We start from the raw sequence: 18,058 nt of genomic DNA on the forward strand, positions 1-18,058 counted from the left end.
GACCCCTTGGTATTTGACTTGGTTTGTCCTCTGACCTGTTTGACTGTCTTTCGTCTCTGTCTTTCCTGCTCCTGACCGGCTCTGAATTCTCTGGCTTGTTTCTGACCACGTGTATTGCTGTGACCTCTGTACTTTGTTCCCTCTCTGTTGCTGACCCGGCATTTCTGACTACTCTTCCGCCGCCTAGTGGCTCCTGCTTGCTGCTCTGTGGTTTCACTGTGAGTGTACCTGTTTTCCTTCACCCGCACCCCCTGGTGGAGGTTGTGTGCTACTGCGCTGCAGCAGGCATTACAGATAACAGTCTATTCCTCCTGGCTTACCAAAAATAGACGTCTAGTTAATTAAGATAAAATACTGTATTGTCACATACCATATACCATTTGTAGTACTACCTCCCTCTTATATGGCACATTGGCTCATGTGTGCTCGTTCCTGGCATCAGAGTTCAGGGGCATGGACACCATTGTATCTGCATGAAAATTCATAATCAGAGGTATATTCAGACAGCATATCCTGAGCAGCCATTACTATTTATTATATCTATATATTAGTGTCATTACTAGGGAAGAAGGTCTAAAACATGGCGGGGAATGGCAAAATCAACCTCAACGCAGAAGGCAATTGTCTTGTATGAAGGGAAACAGAAGGAGACCCTGTATAATACAGAAAGCTGTGACCACATATCTGTTTTTAGTTATAGGTAACCACATCAGCGTCCTCGCTGACAAAAGATGAAGCCTTGGAAGAGATAAGAGTTGACTCTGCTCACATTTCTATTGCTTCCTTTTAATTCAGGTTCCAAAGTTGCAGAATTGAATTGTTTCATTTCTACATTGTGATACAAAAAAACTCAGGTTTGCTACATCTCTACATCTCTGCCATGGCGTCCGCTACATTTATTTGTCTCACAGAAGCAAACTCATATCAGCCAGATGGCACCACACAATGACTTACATCAAGCTGCAATCACAACAGTTTAACCTCTTAATTGTCACTGTGAACAAACCCCCAAACACCTGCCCCTTCCCTGACGTGATCACGGGCTGCCAATGGGATGCTATCGCCCCTGTCACTGCCATCTTGGTACTACTGTAAAGCACAGGTGGTTCATGTACTCTAGGAAGACAATAAAATAAAGTGAGAATAAATTTTAATAACAAAAATAAAAAAAATCTTAAACTTGAATCAGACCCATTTAACCCATTTAAAAAAATACACGTTTGATACATAAAAGTCAAAATTATTTAGGAAGACCTTTCTCCAAACTTTTCATGTTGAACTGGACACTAACTGTAATAGTGGCTGAAAAGAGCATTTTTTTAAAATTATTTTGTTTATTAAATGTTATTTTATTAAACTAAAAATATTATGGGTCTTGGAAAATGGCGAAAAGCAAAATTGGTTTTTTTGCAAAATTTGTTTTGTTTTTTTTGTTTTTTTTTTACAAAATTCACATTTTTTTAACCCCCTAAATAAAAAAAAACTATACTTGTTTAGTATCTGCATACTTGTACTGACCTGGGGAATCATATGTCCAGGTCAGTTTTACCATATAGTGAACATGGTAAATAAAAAAAAAATCAATTGTGGAATTGCACTGCTTTTACAATTTCAATGCACTTGGAATTTGTTTCCCGCTTTCCAGTGCATCACATGATATAGTGAATTATGTTATTCAAAAGTACAATTTATCTAATAAAAAAAACAAGCTCTCATACTTCTATATGGATGGAAAAATAAAAAAAAGTTATAGCTTTTGGGAGAAGGGGAGTAAATTGGCCTTGGCTGTTTTCAGCGACAGCAGGTGTAGGCTGATGGGAGTAGTACTCTCTCATCAGCTGACACCTGTGATGGGCTGTAAAAATGTCAAATTTGCTGGCTCATGCTGTCATGCCAAACCCACTGGACTCGAACATCCATGGGTTCGCCCATCTCAAGCAATGATGAAAATAAGAAGCAATAAAATAATCTAAGCTTTCACTAAATTGAGTATATGGAAGTTTGGAAATATACATTTTCAGAAAGAAAATTCATCTATGTGAATATTAGTATTTGGATTGTGAGTTCTAAAGGGGACTGTGATGATGTCAATAAAGAAATGTGAAAATTAAAGGCTCTATGTAAAGGATTGTCATAGAGAAAAATTAAAATTCCATAAGACAGCTCCAGTGAGAGAAAGTATCCCTCACATTGACCATCTTGGATTAAAATTAAAACAAAGGAAATGAGAAAGAACTGACACTTCCAGTGAAGAAGCAGCCCCTTGTAGTGTACAGGTAATTAAATAGGAGATTTTCCCTTGAAACAGATGAGACTGGGATTTGTTTACTCAGGAGTAGAAAAATGTTTCCTCAGGAAAGAGCTTCCTATGATCAAAGGAAACTGGACAATTGCAGCTAGACAATTCGGCTCCAGTAGTCAGTGATGAATATTGGGGTTTTCCATCAATCCAATGCTTATGCGAGAAACATTTTCAGCCTCGTAGTGAAAGGACGTACAGCATGCATTCACTCACAACACTGCAAGGCTGGCAGAACCCTCCAGCCTAATAACCATCCAAGGGATAGTGCGATACATGTCGTTTTTCATCTCTATAAAAGAAATAAAATCGAGATAATGAACATGACAACAATGTCTCCCAACTAGGATCTTCATAGGTGAAGATATCATGTAAGTTGGGGATTTCATAAATTCTAACAGATCTAGCGCATCCCACAATAAGCCCACACGTGTGTTCATCAAAGGGAGGTACAATGGGGAAAAAAAGTATTTAGTCAGACACCAATTGTGCAAGTTCTCCCACTTTAAAAGATGAGAGAGGCCTGTAATTGATATCATAGGTAGACCACAACTATGAGATTCCAAATGAGAAAACAAATCAAGAAAATCACCTTGTCTGATTTGGAAGGAAGGACGAAGCTCCAAAGGTAGCAGCAGTGGTGTGAGACTGGAGAGCTCCGGGAGTTGAACCCTCCGGACCGCGATGACGAACCTCCCTCGGGTGAGCTGGCCAGGTGTACCACCCCCTATACAGGGAGCGTTAGGGGCAGACGCAGGGAAGACTATCGCCGCAGAAGCTGATACCTGGGAACAACCGGAAGGAGATGCAGGCAGGGGATGTGCAGGTGACCAGACGGGAGATGGCGACGACCACAGGGGAGACTGCTGTAGCCGCGAGGACGGAGGTGGACAGCAAGGGAGGCACAGGAACGGGTAGCGGGTGAGAAACTGGAACAGGCAGATGAAGGCAGGAACGGACGGGACCTGAAAGGGAACACAGGAGGGTCACAAGTAGGGAAACTAGCGGGGGACCAGGAAAGGTACAAAGCGCAGAGACAGAAGGAATGCAGGAGAGCGTGGACCCGATATCAAACGTGAACCACAATTGATAGTCAGGCAGAGAGCATAGGGAGAGGCTGCCTGATATAGGGCATGCTGTAGAACTTCCGGGTCAGGGTGCGGCAGTGTCATGGGGCCAAGGGATAGGGAGCTAAGTCTAGGGGGGCGTGCGCCTGCGTACCTGAGAGGGAGCAGCGGCCGGCCGCAGGACAGGAGGAGAGGCAGTTGATGGACAGGCGCCAGCAGTGGGGGCGGGCCGAGAGGACCGGAAGCGCCAGAGAGACCTGAGCGGCGTGGAGGCACGGGAGGCAGCGGGGGCCGCCGGTGCGGTGACGAGAGGAGCCGTAGCAGAGGCGGACAGAGCGGCGGTGGCAGGAGCACAGCCAGGGAGAGCTGTGGCAGCGGCGGTCAGAGCAGCGGCCGCCGAAGCCGCAGGGCGAGCGGGAGCCGTGGAACAAGGAGAGGTGAGCGTGACAGTACCCCCTCCTTACGTCCCCTCTTCTTAAGACCGGAAAGGAATCTGGTTAGGATACGAGGAGCTTGAATGTTTTCCAGGGGCTCCCAAGATCTCTCCTCGGGACTGAAACCCTTCCTGTCAATTGAGAAGAGGGTCTTACCTCTGGATCTTTTCATTGCGAGAATGTCTTTAACTTCAAAGACATCCTGTGTGGACACAGGCGGGGGCCAGTGGAAGGATGAAAGCGGTTAAGTATAACAGGCTTTAAGAGAGAAGTTTTAACTTGTAGGCCACATCATTGATACGAGCCAAGAGCTCAAACGGACCTATATGCCGAGGACCCAGTTTATACGAGGGTTGCTTCAGACAGACAGCCATACTTTATCTCCGGGTTGGTACAATGGAGAATCCAGGCGTTTTTTATCGGCATGTCTCTTGATCCTGTCTAGAGCATGATCAAGCGCGGTTTTGGTCTCCTGCCAGGCCCTGGAGAACTCCTCGGTCAGAAGATCGGCCGCCGGCACACCCGAGACAGAAGGTACCGGCAGAGGAAAACCAGAATGTTGCCCGTAGACAATAAAGAAGGGTGATTTGGAGGAGGACTCACTGGTATGGTTGTTGTTGGTGAATTCGTCCCACGGGAGTAGGCTGGACCAGTCGTTCTGGTGGGCGTGGGAAAAATGCCGGAGATAAGTCACAAGGATTTGATTTGTACGTTCTGCCTGGCCGTTGGTCTGGGGATGGTAGGAAGATGAGAGGTCCAACGTTACTTCCATCATACTGCACAGGGCCCTCCAAAACCGCGAGATGAACTGAACCCCTCTGTCGGAAATGATATGCTTGGGGAAGCCGGGAAGCCGGAAAACATGGGTGACGAAGATTCTAGCAGGCGCAGAGGGTAAGCCTGGCAGAGCAATAAAATGGGCCATCTTGGAAAATCGATCCACCACGACCAAGATGACGGTGTGGCCAGAAGACCGAGGCAGATCAGTAACATGCTGCCAGGGAGCCGAAGGAACCGGAAGCGGGTGTAAGAGTCCAGAGGGTAGGTGCCGAGGGACTTTGTTTCTGGCACACGATGGGCAAGAGGAGATAAAACTTCAGACATCTTGAAGAAGAGATGGCCACCAATAGAAACGAGAAATGAGAAGGAGCGTTTTCTTGAGGCCCACATGGCCGGCTAGCTTGGAGGCATGACCCCAGCGTAACACTCGCTTCCTCTCGCTTTCTTGCACGAAGGTCTTATCCGGCGGCAACAAAGTCAAGCTAATGGGTGCGACCATGATGACTTTACTGGGGTCCACAATGTGTGATGGCTCTTCTTCATTATTGGAGACCAGAAAGGACCTGGATAAAGCATCTGCTTTGCGATTCTTGTCACTGGGACGGAAATAAAGCTCAAAATCAAACCGGGCAAAGAATAGCGACCACCTGGCTTGCCGGGGATTAAGTCTTTGTGCTGACTGGATGTATGCCAGGTTCTTGTGGTTGGTGTAGATTTTAAACAGAGGTACTGCTCCTTCCAGAAGATACCGCCACTCCTCCAAGGCCAATTTGATGGCAAGCAACTCTGTCACCAATGGCGTAGTTTCTCTCTGCGGTGGAGAACATCTTAGTGAAGAAACTGCAGGTGAGCAGTCGACCGGAGGAAGATCTCTGGGAAGATCTCGGTTTTAGTTTGCAAAAGAGAAGACTGAGAGGAGACTTAATAGCTGTCTACAAATATCTAAAGGGCTGTCACATTGTAGAAGGATCAACTTTATTCTCATTTGCACAAGGAAAGACTAGAAGCAATGGGATGAAACTGAATGGGAGGAGACACAGATTAGATATTAGAAAAAACTTTTTGACAGTTAGAGTGATCAATGAGTGGAACAGGCTGCCATGAGAAGTGGTGAGTTCTCCTTCAATGGAAGTCTTCAAAGAGAGGCTGGACAGACATCTGACTGGGATGATTTAGCGAATCCTGCTTTGAGCAGGGGGTTGGACCAGATGGCCCAGGAGGTCCCTTCCAACTCTACGATTCTATGATTCTATGATTCTATGATTCTATGAACCGCCCCGTCTCCGATGGCCGATGCATCTACCTCGAGGATAAAGGGTTTGTTTACTTCAGGACGATGGAGTACGGGCGCTGTAGCGAAAGCTTGTCTCAAGGTTTGAATGACATCTTCAGCTTATGGGGACCAGAGGTGAAGGTTGGCTCCATTACGGGTTAAGGCGGAGATGGGAGTGGTCAAGGTAGAAAAGTGTGGAATAAATTGCCGGTAGTAATTGGCAAAACCAAGGAATCATTGGTCGCCTTGATTCCCTGGGGACAGGGCCATTTGAGCATGGCGGACACTTTTCCCGGGTCCATACGTAGGCCCGAGTCAGAAATGATATGACCCAAGAACGGCAGAGAGGACTGCTCGAAGGCACACTTCTCGAGTTTGACATAGAGACGATGCTCTCTTAAACGTAGTAAGATTTGGCGGACGTCTTTTCTGTGGGTAGCCAGGTCCGAGGAAAACACAAGGATATCATCCAAATACACCACCAAACAGGAGTAGAGAAGGTCTCGAAACACGTCGTTGATGAACTCCTGGAACACTGTGGGAGCATTGCACAGCCCAAAGGGCATGACCAAATATTCATAGTGGCCGTCTCGGGTATTGAAAGCGGTCTTCCATTTGTCTCCGGAACGAATGCGGATCAGATTATAAGCCCCTCGGAGATCCAATTTCGTGAAGACCTGTGCTCCCCGTAGACGGTAGAATAGCTCCGGAATGAGAGGCAGCGGATATTTGTTTTTGATGGTGATATCATTGAGGCCCTGGTAATCAATGCAGGGACGAAGGGATACATCCTTCTTCTTGATGAAAAAAAACCCTGCTCCTGCAGGCGAAGACGACTTGCGAATAAAGCATCTGGCCAAGTTTTCTTGGATGTATTCGGTTATGGCCAGATCCTTGGAGGGGGATAGAGGATAGATCCGACCACGAGGTGGAGTAGACCCTGGGACAAGATCGATTGGGCAATCATAGGGCCGATGCAAGGGCAGGACCTCCGCCTCCTTCTTGTTAAAGACATACGAGAAAGCCCAATAGGCCGAAGGTAAGTCTGTAGAGACCGAAGTGGGAGGCGTGAAGTTCTTCGGTTGAACGGAAGACAGACATCTGTCTTGACATGACTGTCCCCAACGCAGGATATCCCCGGAGCACCAGTCCAAGATAGGCTCGTGAGTTCTCAACCAGGGTAGGCCCAAGAGGATGGTATGAGATAGCGAGGGCAGCACATAAAAGACTATCTTCTCCCGGTGTAAGGCTCCAATCTGAAGTTCCACTTCTTCGGTGACCTGAGTAACGGACATCCGCAAGGGTCGACCGTCGACCGAAGTAATCTGCCAAGGAGTCTCCAGGGATCGGACAGGGATCCGAAGTCTCTTAACCGTCTCGAACTGAATAAAGTTGCCAGCTGCGCCCGAATCAATGTAAGCCCACTCAGAGGAACGTTTGGAGTCTATGTGCAAAAGAACGGAGAGAATCAAGGGTAAAGAGGAACCACAATTACCTAGGGAGGCCTCTCTTACCTGTCCTAGGCGGAGGCGTTTCCCGGGCGTATAGGACAGGAGCGGAGGAAGTGGGATGCACTCGCACAATAGAAGCAGAGCCTCTGTGCGATCCTCTCTCTCCGACGCTCCTCCACTGGTTTGAGACGATCCACTTGCATGGGTTCCAGTGCAGGAGCCACAGAAGACGACACTGGGGGGGAGCGGGGCAGACTACGAGCGGCTGGAAGAGCTCGAGGTCTTCTCTCTCTTGCAGCCTTGCGGGATCGCTCCTGAAAGCAAAGGTCGATGCGGGTGGCCAAGGAGATCAAATCCTCCAAGGAGGCTGGAGTATCTCGTCCCGCTAACTCGTCCATAACTTGACCAGAGAGTCCCCGCCAAAAGGCTCCCACCAAGGCCTCATTGTTCTACCCCAACTCTGAGGACAGGGTGCGAAACCGAATGGTGTACTGACCTACCGAGAGTGTGCCCTGGTGGAGATTAAACAGCGCCTCGGTAGTAGAGACCAAGCGACCTGGTTCATTGAACACCTTCCGAAAGGTGTCCAAAAAAATGGAGAGCTGGGAGACAATGGGGTCTTCCCGCTCCCAGAGAGGGTTTACCCAAGCTAGAGCCTCACCCTCCAAGTGGGACACAACAAAAGCCACCTTGGCCCGATCAGTAGGGTACTGCAGAGGGGACAGCTCGAAGTGTAGCTGACATTGATTTAGGAACCCTCTGCATAATTTGGGATCGCTGTTATACCATGGGGGTTTCGCCAAACGGGGTGCTGGGTGGGGGGTTGCCACCTGGGCTGGAGCAGAGGCCACGGTCTGGAGAGTCAGAAGATGGTTATCCACTGAGGCCATGTAGTTTAAAATATGGGCCTGAGTGTCGTGCTGCTGTGCGAGCTCCTGCTGAAGACCCGCCATCTGGGGAGCGCTAGTGGGGCCAGAGGCCTGTAAGGACGACAGACGGGATTCCATAGATTTGAGGAAGGACATTATCCTCGTCTGGTTCTCTTGTAAGAACAGGAGTTCCTTTTAGTTGGAGTCGAGGTACCAGCGGGGTCCATGGCCTGACTATACTGTGAGACTGGAGAGCTGGCCAGGTGTATCACCCAGTATACAGGGAGCATTAGGGGCAGACCCAGGGGAAACTATCGCGGCGGAAGCTGATACCTGGGAACAACCGGAAGGAGACGCAGGCAGGGGACGTGCAGGCGACCAGACGGGAGATGGCAACGACCACAGGGGAGACTGCTGTAGCCATGAGGACAGAGGTGGACAGCAAGGGAGTCAGCAGGAATGGGTAGCGGGTGAGATACTGGAACAGGCAGACGAAGGCAGGAACGGACTGGACCTGGAAGGGAACACAGGAGGGTCACAAGTAGGGAAACTAGAGGGTGACCAGGAAAGGTACAAAGCGCAGAGACAGAAGGAACGCGGGAGAGCATGGACCCGATATCAAGCGTGAACCACAATTGATAGTCAGGCAGAGATCATAGGGAGAGGCTGCCTGATATAGGGCACGCTGTAGAACTTCCGGGTCAGGGTGCGGCAGTGTCATGGGGCCAAGGGATAGGGCGCCTAGTCTAGGGGGGCGTGAGCCTGTGTACCTGAGAGGGAGCAGCGGCCGGCCACAGGACAGGAGGAGAGGCAGTTGATGGACAGGCGCCAGCAGTGGGGGTGGGCCGAGAGGACCGGAGGCGCCGGAGAGACCTGAGCGGCACGGAGGCACGGGAGGCAGCGGGGGCCGCCGGTGCCGTGACGAGAGGCACCGTAGCAGAGGCGGACAGGGCGGTGGTGGCAGGAGCACAGCCAGGGAGAGCTGTGGCAGCGGCGGTCAGAGCAGCGGCCGCCGAAGCCGCAGGGCGAGCGGGAGCCGTGGAACAAGGAGAGGTGAGCATGACAAGAGGAAACATTTGGCACAAGTTACAAAGTATAAGTAAAGCAGTTCCATGCAGGGAGGATGCCAAATTCTGGCTTTGATCTCTCTACCATCCTGATCATATTTATAAATAAACATTTAATAAATATTGTGCATCATTATCTTATTCCTGACTTCTGAATCCGAATAGTGAGGAATGTAAATCTAATATCTGCATCTTCTACTGTATTTTACAGGTCACGTTCCTTTAAAGGAGAATGAAGCTTTCTCATTTAACTATTCTTTTCCTACTTCATAAACTTAGTAAGTATCAATCATGAATTGTCTATCTATTGGGTATTATCTGTCTATTATCTATCTATTATTAATCTATCATCTATATATATTATCTATATATCTAATATCTATCTATAATTTATCTATCTATCTATTAGGCTTGAAAAAGGTCCACACTTACGGACCGAAAGTTCGTCACATGGGTTAAAGGGGTTGTCTGGGCTTTTCACATAATCTTAGTACATATTTGGGCTGCAGAATTATGACAATAAGTAATTTACTTTCTGTCACTAGTTTGCACGATTTTCTAGATATTCTGAACGGAACGTCCAAGGGGGGTGGTGTTATGACATTGAAATAAGAACTAGTCGTAACCTCCTACTCTACTCCAAACATGCCCTCTATAGCAACAACCCCACCCTCCATAGCTACAGGCCCTCCCCGTCCACATGAAGAAGCCCTCATCACACAGTAACGAATCCTCCCCCTCCAGCAGCCTCAGTGCAGAGAGCAGAGAGCTGCTCCTCCCCAGACACACGCTGAACAGTGATCTATGGAAAGTGAAACTAGTGAGGAGGGAAAATCGTCCTGTATTCTGGGCCACTCCATGATTACAATACATAACTCATTATCAGTAATTCCTTCCCTCACTGTCCCAGGCTGCTGGCAGCAGTGAGAACAGACTGTGTGACGGCCAGTGTTGGGGGTCTGCAGCTTCTAATCTGCACAGGGGATGGCAGTAACTGATGTAATCTGTTGTGTGACAAAGCCTCTGCTGTGTGAATGAGACAGCTCTGTGTCACTGATGTCTTCACACAGCAGCAGATTTGGTGCAGTGTGTGTGTGAGAACTGTGTCTCTAATGACACAAATACTGATGGGAGCAGCCTGTCCCAGAATACAGGACGATTCTTCATGTGGACGGGGAGGGCCTGTAGCTATGGAGGGTGGGGTTGTTGCTATAGAGGGCATGTTTGGAGTAGAGTAGGAGGTTTCGACTAGTTCTTATTTCAATGCCATAACACCCCCCCTTGGACGTTCTGTTCAGAATATCTAGAAAACTGTGCAAACTAGTGACAGAAAGTAAATTACTTATTGTCATAATTCTGCAGCCCAGATATGTACTGAGATTATGTGAAAAGCCCGGGCAACCCCTTTAATAAATATATTTGATATATGATGTGCTGCTTCAACTTTTTTTGATTTATCTATTATCTATCTATATATTTTATATTATCTATTTATTTATTATCTATCTCTTTATTATTTATGTCATGATCCAGTGTTGGATCTGGCGGTATTAAATGCATTAAGTGAACTTTTTTCCTTTGGTTCCAAAGTGTGTCGTGATTGCCCCCGGTGGCCATTAGAATTATCACGTGGTGTCGTTCATTCTAAGTTGCCCGGTGGTGGGGAATGGTATCGCACCTTAGGTTTAGGTTAATGTTCACTTAATTATGGATCAGGTGTGACACCCTATAAAGGTGTGCTCAGGGTGTTCAATCACTGCCTGTGATATTGTGAGATTGCTTTCACTTTGAGTTGGAGAGCCTGGAGGAAGGATGGAGCTGGTGAGGAGTCCTGCGCAGCTTAGCCAGGGGGGACGTGTTGCAGCTATGGTGTCTGGACGAAGGGCTCGCATGGCGTGCTGGGGTCGCAGTGATGGAGTCAGCGGGAAGTGTCTGCATGGTCTGGTGGAGTGGCTACTATGGAGAGTGGCACTCACCATGTGGGACTTGGCCGCTGAGCTGGACTCAAGCATGCTTGACTTCGTGGCAGAAGCTGAACACTTCCTTGGGACTCTGGTACTAAGCAGCTGCAACTGGTGTCGGACTCTGCTCCAAGGCTGCACTAAGGTGAAGGATCCTGTTATGGTGATGGATCCAGGTGGAGGAGAAGATGCACTCAGGTGGAGGGCTCTGTTGCTAGGAGCGCACGCAACAGAGCAAAGCTAAGTGGTGTTTCCCCTGTATTGTCTCTTTCCTCATGTGTGTTATTAGTGCAGTGGTGGGATTAGTCTCCGCACCGACCCATTCCCTAGTGAGGGTTTAGGGTCAGGGTGAGCAAGGGCGTTAAGGTACGCGTGCGGCGACAGGTGCGGAGCCTGTTTAGGGAATGTAAGGAGTGCAGGGACACTGGCTCAGGGGAGCTTAGGAGGTCTCCATGTCCCCATTCCCTATCGCAGGGCCCACCATTGTTATAGTTTCCCAGGTTCCCCCCTTTATTATTTAAATGCGCCTTACTGGAGGCGGTGTTTCCAGAGATATATTTATAACGTGTAATACCTAAATTCGCCAGGTGGAGGCGGCGTATCCACCTGCACGTTTTATTATTTAAATACGCCCCACTGGAGGCGGTGTATCCAGGGTCACGTGTGTTATGGGTTCGCCTTGCGGTAACATCTGCGTCCTGACACACGTGATCATGACATTATCACAGGCCATTCAGTTTTTTTTTCTGGTGAGCTTTGGCCATGTGGAGACCGCTGAGTAATTGCTGCCGGGCCTCACTGATGTGAGTGGGGAGCGGCAAGGTGTTTAGAGCCGCTGCAGCAGCAGTTATCACGGTCTGGGGCCTCTGCTCAGGTAACCAGGAAATTACAATGGCGGCTTTGGCAAATTGCGGGTCTGGCAAAAGCCCCTGGAGTCGCTGCTGGGGAGCGGGACTTGCTCATGCACGTGGGCGTACCCAGGCAGGTGGGAGGAATGGTGCCCCACGGAGCTGCTTGGTGTTCCCCGAGGTGAAGGGGTGCGTTCCAGTGATGAGCAGACTGGTGTAGAGTCCGCGGGGCTTACGCCAAATCTTCAATACCGTCGAAGTAGCCGCCCCTCCTGGTCGTGTGGAGGCGACCAGGGAGTGTATATATTTTCCTCCATATTCCTGCGGCTCTGGTACTAAAGCCCCCTAGAGTCGCTGCTGGGGAGCGGGACTGGTTCATGCATGCGGGCGCACCCAGGCAGGTGGGAGGAATGGTGCCTCACGGAGCTGCCTGGTATTCCCCGAGGTGAAGGGGTACGCCCCTGTGGTGAGCTGACTGGTGTGATAGTCCGCGGGGTTTACGCCATATCTTCTATGCCATCAAAGAAGCCGCCCTCCTGGTCGTGTGGAGGCGACCAGCGAGAGTATATTTCCTCCATTTCCCGGTCCCCTTCTCCTCCTGGTGTGTGCAGCAGGTGTGCTGCGGGGGAGTAGGGACAAATCTCTACCCTCGCCAATAACCAACCCTAGGAGGCGCAGTCCTCATGGTGAAAGGGTTGGAGGGTGGTGTCCCTTGGTGAATAGTGGGGGTGTGAGTGTGGTGACACAGGGGGACGCCTCTGTTGTCAAGTCCAGAGTGAGTTCACCAAGTTATGACAAATGTATGTGTGCAATAAACGTTCAGGTCCGGACCTGTGTGTGAACGAGCATGTATGAGTGCCACCAAAAAACATCTTGGAAATGTGTTGTGGAGTCTGATCAGCTCTTAGCAAACATACACATACATTAACTCGTTCCCCAGGTCGGCGCTCTGGAGATGAGTGGTGCCTCCAAAAGGAACTTTATTGCCAATATCAGCGGTGTTTGTCATAAACCTGAAGTGTCAGGTAATGGTGGGGTGAACTCAGGGTCTGGGCGTCCCCGCTGTGGGTGTTTCCCTAATGAGGGGTGGTCTTGAGGGTCCAGAGGCCCCTCATTAAGGAGGGGGTACTGTCATGATCCAGTGTTGGATCTGGCGGTATTAAATGCATTAAGTGAACTTTTTTTCCTTTGGTTCCAAAGTGTGTCGTGATTGCCCCCGGTGGCCATTAGAATTATCACGTGGTGTCGTTCATTCTAAGTTGCCCGGTGGTGGGGAATGGTATCGCACCTTAGGTTTAGGTTAAAGTTCACTTAATTATGGATCAGGTGTGACACCCTATAAAGGTGTGCTCAGGGTGTTCAATCACTGCCTGTGATATTGTGAGATTGCTTTCACTTTGAGTTGGAGAGCCTGGAGGAAGGATGGAGCTGGTGAGGAGTCCTGCGCAGCTTAGCCAGGGGGGACGTGTTGCAGCTATGGTGTCTGGACGAAGGGCTCGCATGGCGTGCTGGGGTCGCAGTGATGGAGTCAGCGGGAAGTGTCTGCATGGTCTGGTGGAGTGGCTACTATGGAGAGTGGCACTCACCATGTGGGACTTGGCCGCTGAGCTGGACTCAAGCATGCTTGACTTCGTGGCAGAAGCTGAACACTTCCTTGGGACTCTGGTACTAAGCAGCTGCAACTGGTGTCGGACTCTGCTCCAAGGCTGCACTAAGGTGAAGGATCCTGTTATGGTGATGGATCCAGGTGGAGGAGAAGATGCACTCAGGTGGAGGGCTCTGTTGCTAGGAGCGCACGCAACAGAGCAAAGCTAAGTGGTGTTTCCCCTGTATTGTCTCTTTCCTCATGTGTGTTATTAGTGCAGTGGTGGGATTAGTCTCCGCACCGACCCATTCCCTAGTGAGGGTTTAGGGTCAGGGTGAGTAAGGGCGTTAAGGTACGCGTGCGGCGACAGGTGCGGAGCCTGTTTAGGGAATGTAAGGAGTGCAGGGACACTGGCTCAGGGGAGCTTAGGAGGTCTCCATGTCCCCATTCCCTATCGCAGGGCCCACCATTGTTAAAGTTTCCCAGGTTCCCCCCTTTATTATTTAAATGCGCCTTACTGGAGGCGGTGTTTCCAGAGATATATTTATAACGTGTAATACCTAAATTCGCCAGGTGGAGGCGGCGTATCCACCTGCACGTTTTATTATTTAAATACGCCCCACTGGAGGCGGTGTATCCAGGGTCACGTGTGTTATGGGTTCGCCTTGCGGTAACATCTGCGTCCTGACACACGTGATCATGACAATTTAGCTGTGACATTGGCGGTCGTGCCCGCCGATGCCTCATCAGCAGCGGCACCCACCGCCGTCTCCTCTCACCTGCGCTCCTCCATCAGCGCGCCCTCGCGCCCGGCCTCCCGCTCTGCTGCTGACCTGCACGCCGTCCTTAGGCCGCAGGCGCGCGCCTGTCTGTTCTCTTCATCTGGCGGTGGGCGTCGCTGATGGGCGGGGCTTGTGACCCACTTCCTGGTAATAAGGTATTTCAGGCGTCCTCCCTATGGGGAAGACGCCTGATAATTGTGTGGTATCCCCGCGCTGTTCTGGCCACTATAGTTCCACTATAGTTCACCTGCCTTGTGTTTCCCTCGGTTCCTCCTTCCTTAGTCTCTGTCCCCGTCCTGTCGCCGTTCTTCCTGTCTGCACTCCTTCGCCTCGTCCTGTCCATTCACCCCACTCAGTGTCTTCCTGCCTATCATCTGGTATATTTTCCCCGGGTCCGTCTCCTTCCCTCCTGGGTCTCCTGTCCTCTGCTCGTCCGTTGCTATATCTTCCCCGGGGGCTTCCACGTCTGCACTCCTTCGCCTCCTGTGGCACTCTCCTACCGCCTCTACTGGTAATTGCTGCCTGGTTCCCTCCTCATCCGATACCCCCGGTCCGGTACCCTTGTCTCTGTTTGGTGTCCTTGTCCTATCTCTGGCCTTGCTAGTCTTCCGAGCCGTCCCTCTTGGTACCGGCTGTCACGGTTCTGACCTCTGCGGTCCTGCCCCTAACGATCCCTGTATAGGGGTCGGTCATCACCTGGGGCGCTCGGCCCAGGGGCTCCAGATCCGCGACCCAGAGGGTCCACTCTTGGTCGTTGTCTGCTCCTGAACGTCACAGTATTATCAGGCCATGGATCCCGCCGGGACCGCAGCCGCTACACAGAAGGAACTGCTTTTTTTACGTGAAAATCAGACCCGGATAATGACCTTCATGAAATCCATGGACACCCGGCTGTCCGCCCTGCAAACCTCTGACCCAGGGCATGCTCCTCTCTTAGCCAGTCTCTAGCAGGAGCTCGCGCAGCATCGCGATGCTCAGTCTCACATCCTGGGTTACATGGCGCCCGTTGACGATCGACTGCTTGCTTTGCAGTCCTCTGCTGCTGCCTCAACCTTACCCCGGGACGCAGTTTCGTCTCCGCCTCCTCATCTGGGAAAACCTCTCAGGTATAGCGGGGATCCTAAGTTATGTTGGGGTTTTTTAAACTAGTGCAGATTGCACTTTGAGCTATTGCCCCAGCAATACCCCACAGATGGCGCCAAGGTGGCGTTCATTGTGTCCCATCTCGAGGGAGAGGCTCTGGCCTGGGTGAATCCTTTGTGGGAAAGGGATGATCCTGTAGTTTCTAGTATCCAGAATTTTCTGGAGATGTTCTGCAAAGTATTTGACGAACCCGGATGCTTAGCATCAACCACGGAGGCCCTTTTTAACCTCCGCCAGGGTTCCCTTACTGTAGGACAGTACGCCATCCGCTTCCGGACATTGTCATCGGAGCTGGGATGGAATAATGAGGCACTTGTGGGTGCCTTTTGGAGAGGCCTCTCAGGTAAAATCAAGGACGAGCTTGCCGGGCGAGATACCCCTACCACCCTGGAGGATCTCATATCCTTGGCTACTCACATCGATCTGCGGTTTTTGGAACGCGTTCGAGAGTCGGCTAGGGAGAAAAAGCCCTTTAGGCTGTATCAAGCTCCCAGTCCATGCTCCTCTGCACCTTCTACTAGCGTTGCCCCGAGCCCATGCAGATAGATCGTTTCAGGCTGTCCGAGCAGCGGCGCAGGGAGAGGATGACGAATGGTCTCTGTCTGTACTGCGGTGGAGCCAACCACTTTGTGCGCACCTGTCCTGAGAAACCGGGAAACGCCTCCACCTAGGTCAGGTAAGAGAGGTCTCCCTAGGTGATCATAATTCCTCTCTACCTCTTACCCTTTCAGCTTTAATTATTGTAGGTCGGGAGCGTAGATCTGTGGAGGCGTATGTGGACTTGGGTGCGGCTGGTAATTTCATTCGGCAAGAAGAGGTTGATAAACTCCAGATCCCGGTGGTTATCCTAAAAAACCCGTGTGCAATCACCTCCGTTGATGACAAACCTCTTCCCGAGCTCATCACCACGGTTAATCCCGAAATAGATTGTAGCGATTCATCTCGAGAAGATCGCCTTTTATGTCCTGCCTCAATTGTACCATGCTGTCCTCCTAGGATTACCCTGGCTCAGGCTGCACGAGCCAGTTGTCGACTGGCGCTCTGGGGAGATTCTGCGTTGGGGTCACTCCTGTCATGAACGTTGTCTGCGGCCCATCGTTCATACTCGTTCTCTGCCTAAGCCAGTCGATCTTCCGGGCCTTCCCGCACCGTATTACGCATACACCGATGTTTTTAGCAAAATGGAAGCGGATTTTCTGCCTCCGCATCGGGCCTATGACTGCCCTATCGACCTGGTTCCCGGAGCCACCCCTCCCAGAGGGAGAACGTATCCTCTATCTCCAGCAGAGACCACGGCTATGTCTGAATACATACAAGAGAATTTGGCCAAGGGGTTCATTCGGAAATCCTCGTCCCCAGCAGGCTAAAGGTACTGTCACACTTAGCGATGTACCAGCGATCCCGACCAACTGTATGACGCGGTCAGGATCGCTGGTACATCGCTAAGTGGTTGCTAGTGAGCTGCCACACAGGCAGATCTCACTAGCGACATCGCTGGGGACGGGGGTCGCTACTTACCTGTCACACCAGGCGATCCTGCGTCCTCCCGCCCGGCTCCACGCGTCGCTCGTCGTCACAGCAGGAAGCGCCGCAGGAAGCTGATGACGAGAAACAGTCCTGAACGTTCTCGCGCGATCAGCGATAACCAGCAGGGGAGCCGGTCGTAGGTAAGTATCACACACAGAGATATCGCTAGCAATATCGCTGCAACGTCACTAGTTATAGCGATATTACTAGCGATATCTCTTAGTGTGACAGGCCCTTTAGGCTTTTTCTTTGTTCGGAAGAAAGACAGATCACTTCGACCTTGTATTGACTGCCGGGGCTTGAACAATATCACCGTTAAGAATCGTTATCCGCTTCCGCTTATCCCTGAACTCTTCGACCGGCTGAGAGGGGCCCGGATCTTCACGAAGTTGGATCTGCGGGAGCTTATAATTTAATCCGGATCCACGCAAGGGACGAGTGGAAGACTGCCTTTAATACCCGTGATGGTCATTATGAATACTTAGTCATGCCGTTTGGTCTCTGCAATACTTCGGCTGTGTTTCAGGAATTCGTTAAAGAGGTTTTTCGGGATCTACTGTACTCCTGCGTGGTGGTGTACTTAGATGATATTCTCATCTTTTCGCCAGATCTATCTTGTCATCGGAGAAGCGTACGCATGGTCCTGCATCGTCTTCGGAAGAATCATCTCTATGCCAAAATTGAAAAATGCCTTTTTGAGCAAACCTTGTTACCCTTCTTGGGGTATATAATCACAGATTCCGGTCTGAAGATGGATCCCGAGAAGCTCTCTGCGGTGCTCAAGTGGCCCCGTCCCGTTGGTATAAAAGCCATCCAACGTTTCCTCGGATTTGCTAATTATTACCATCAGTTTGTGCCTCAATTTTCCACAGTGACCAAGCCTCTCACGGCCCTGACCCATAAAGGAACTAAGTCCAACAGCTGGTCTCCAGAAGCTGAAGACGCCTTCCTTGCCCTGAAACGCTCCTTTGC

At 50.3% G+C, this 18,058-nt stretch overlaps 1 protein-coding gene across 1 annotated transcript in view; it reads left to right on the forward strand.

Moving 5' to 3' along the window:
* Positions 1-9,449: 9,449 nt before the first annotated feature.
* Positions 9,450-18,058, forward strand: part of LOC141084873 (uncharacterized) — a 106,269-nt gene continuing 97,660 nt past the window's right edge. The window contains exon 1 of the mRNA XM_073569832.1: positions 9,450-9,518. Coding sequence (XP_073425933.1) covers positions 9,473-9,518 — 46 coding nt within the window. The 5' untranslated portion in view covers positions 9,450-9,472. The remainder of the gene's footprint in view (positions 9,519-18,058) is intronic.

Source organism: Dendrobates tinctorius, unplaced genomic scaffold (genome assembly GCF_039654945.1).
Source record: "Dendrobates tinctorius isolate UK_male_01 unplaced genomic scaffold, ASM3965494v1 ptg000028l, whole genome shotgun sequence".
Taxonomy (NCBI): Eukaryota; Metazoa; Chordata; class Amphibia; order Anura; family Dendrobatidae; genus Dendrobates; species Dendrobates tinctorius.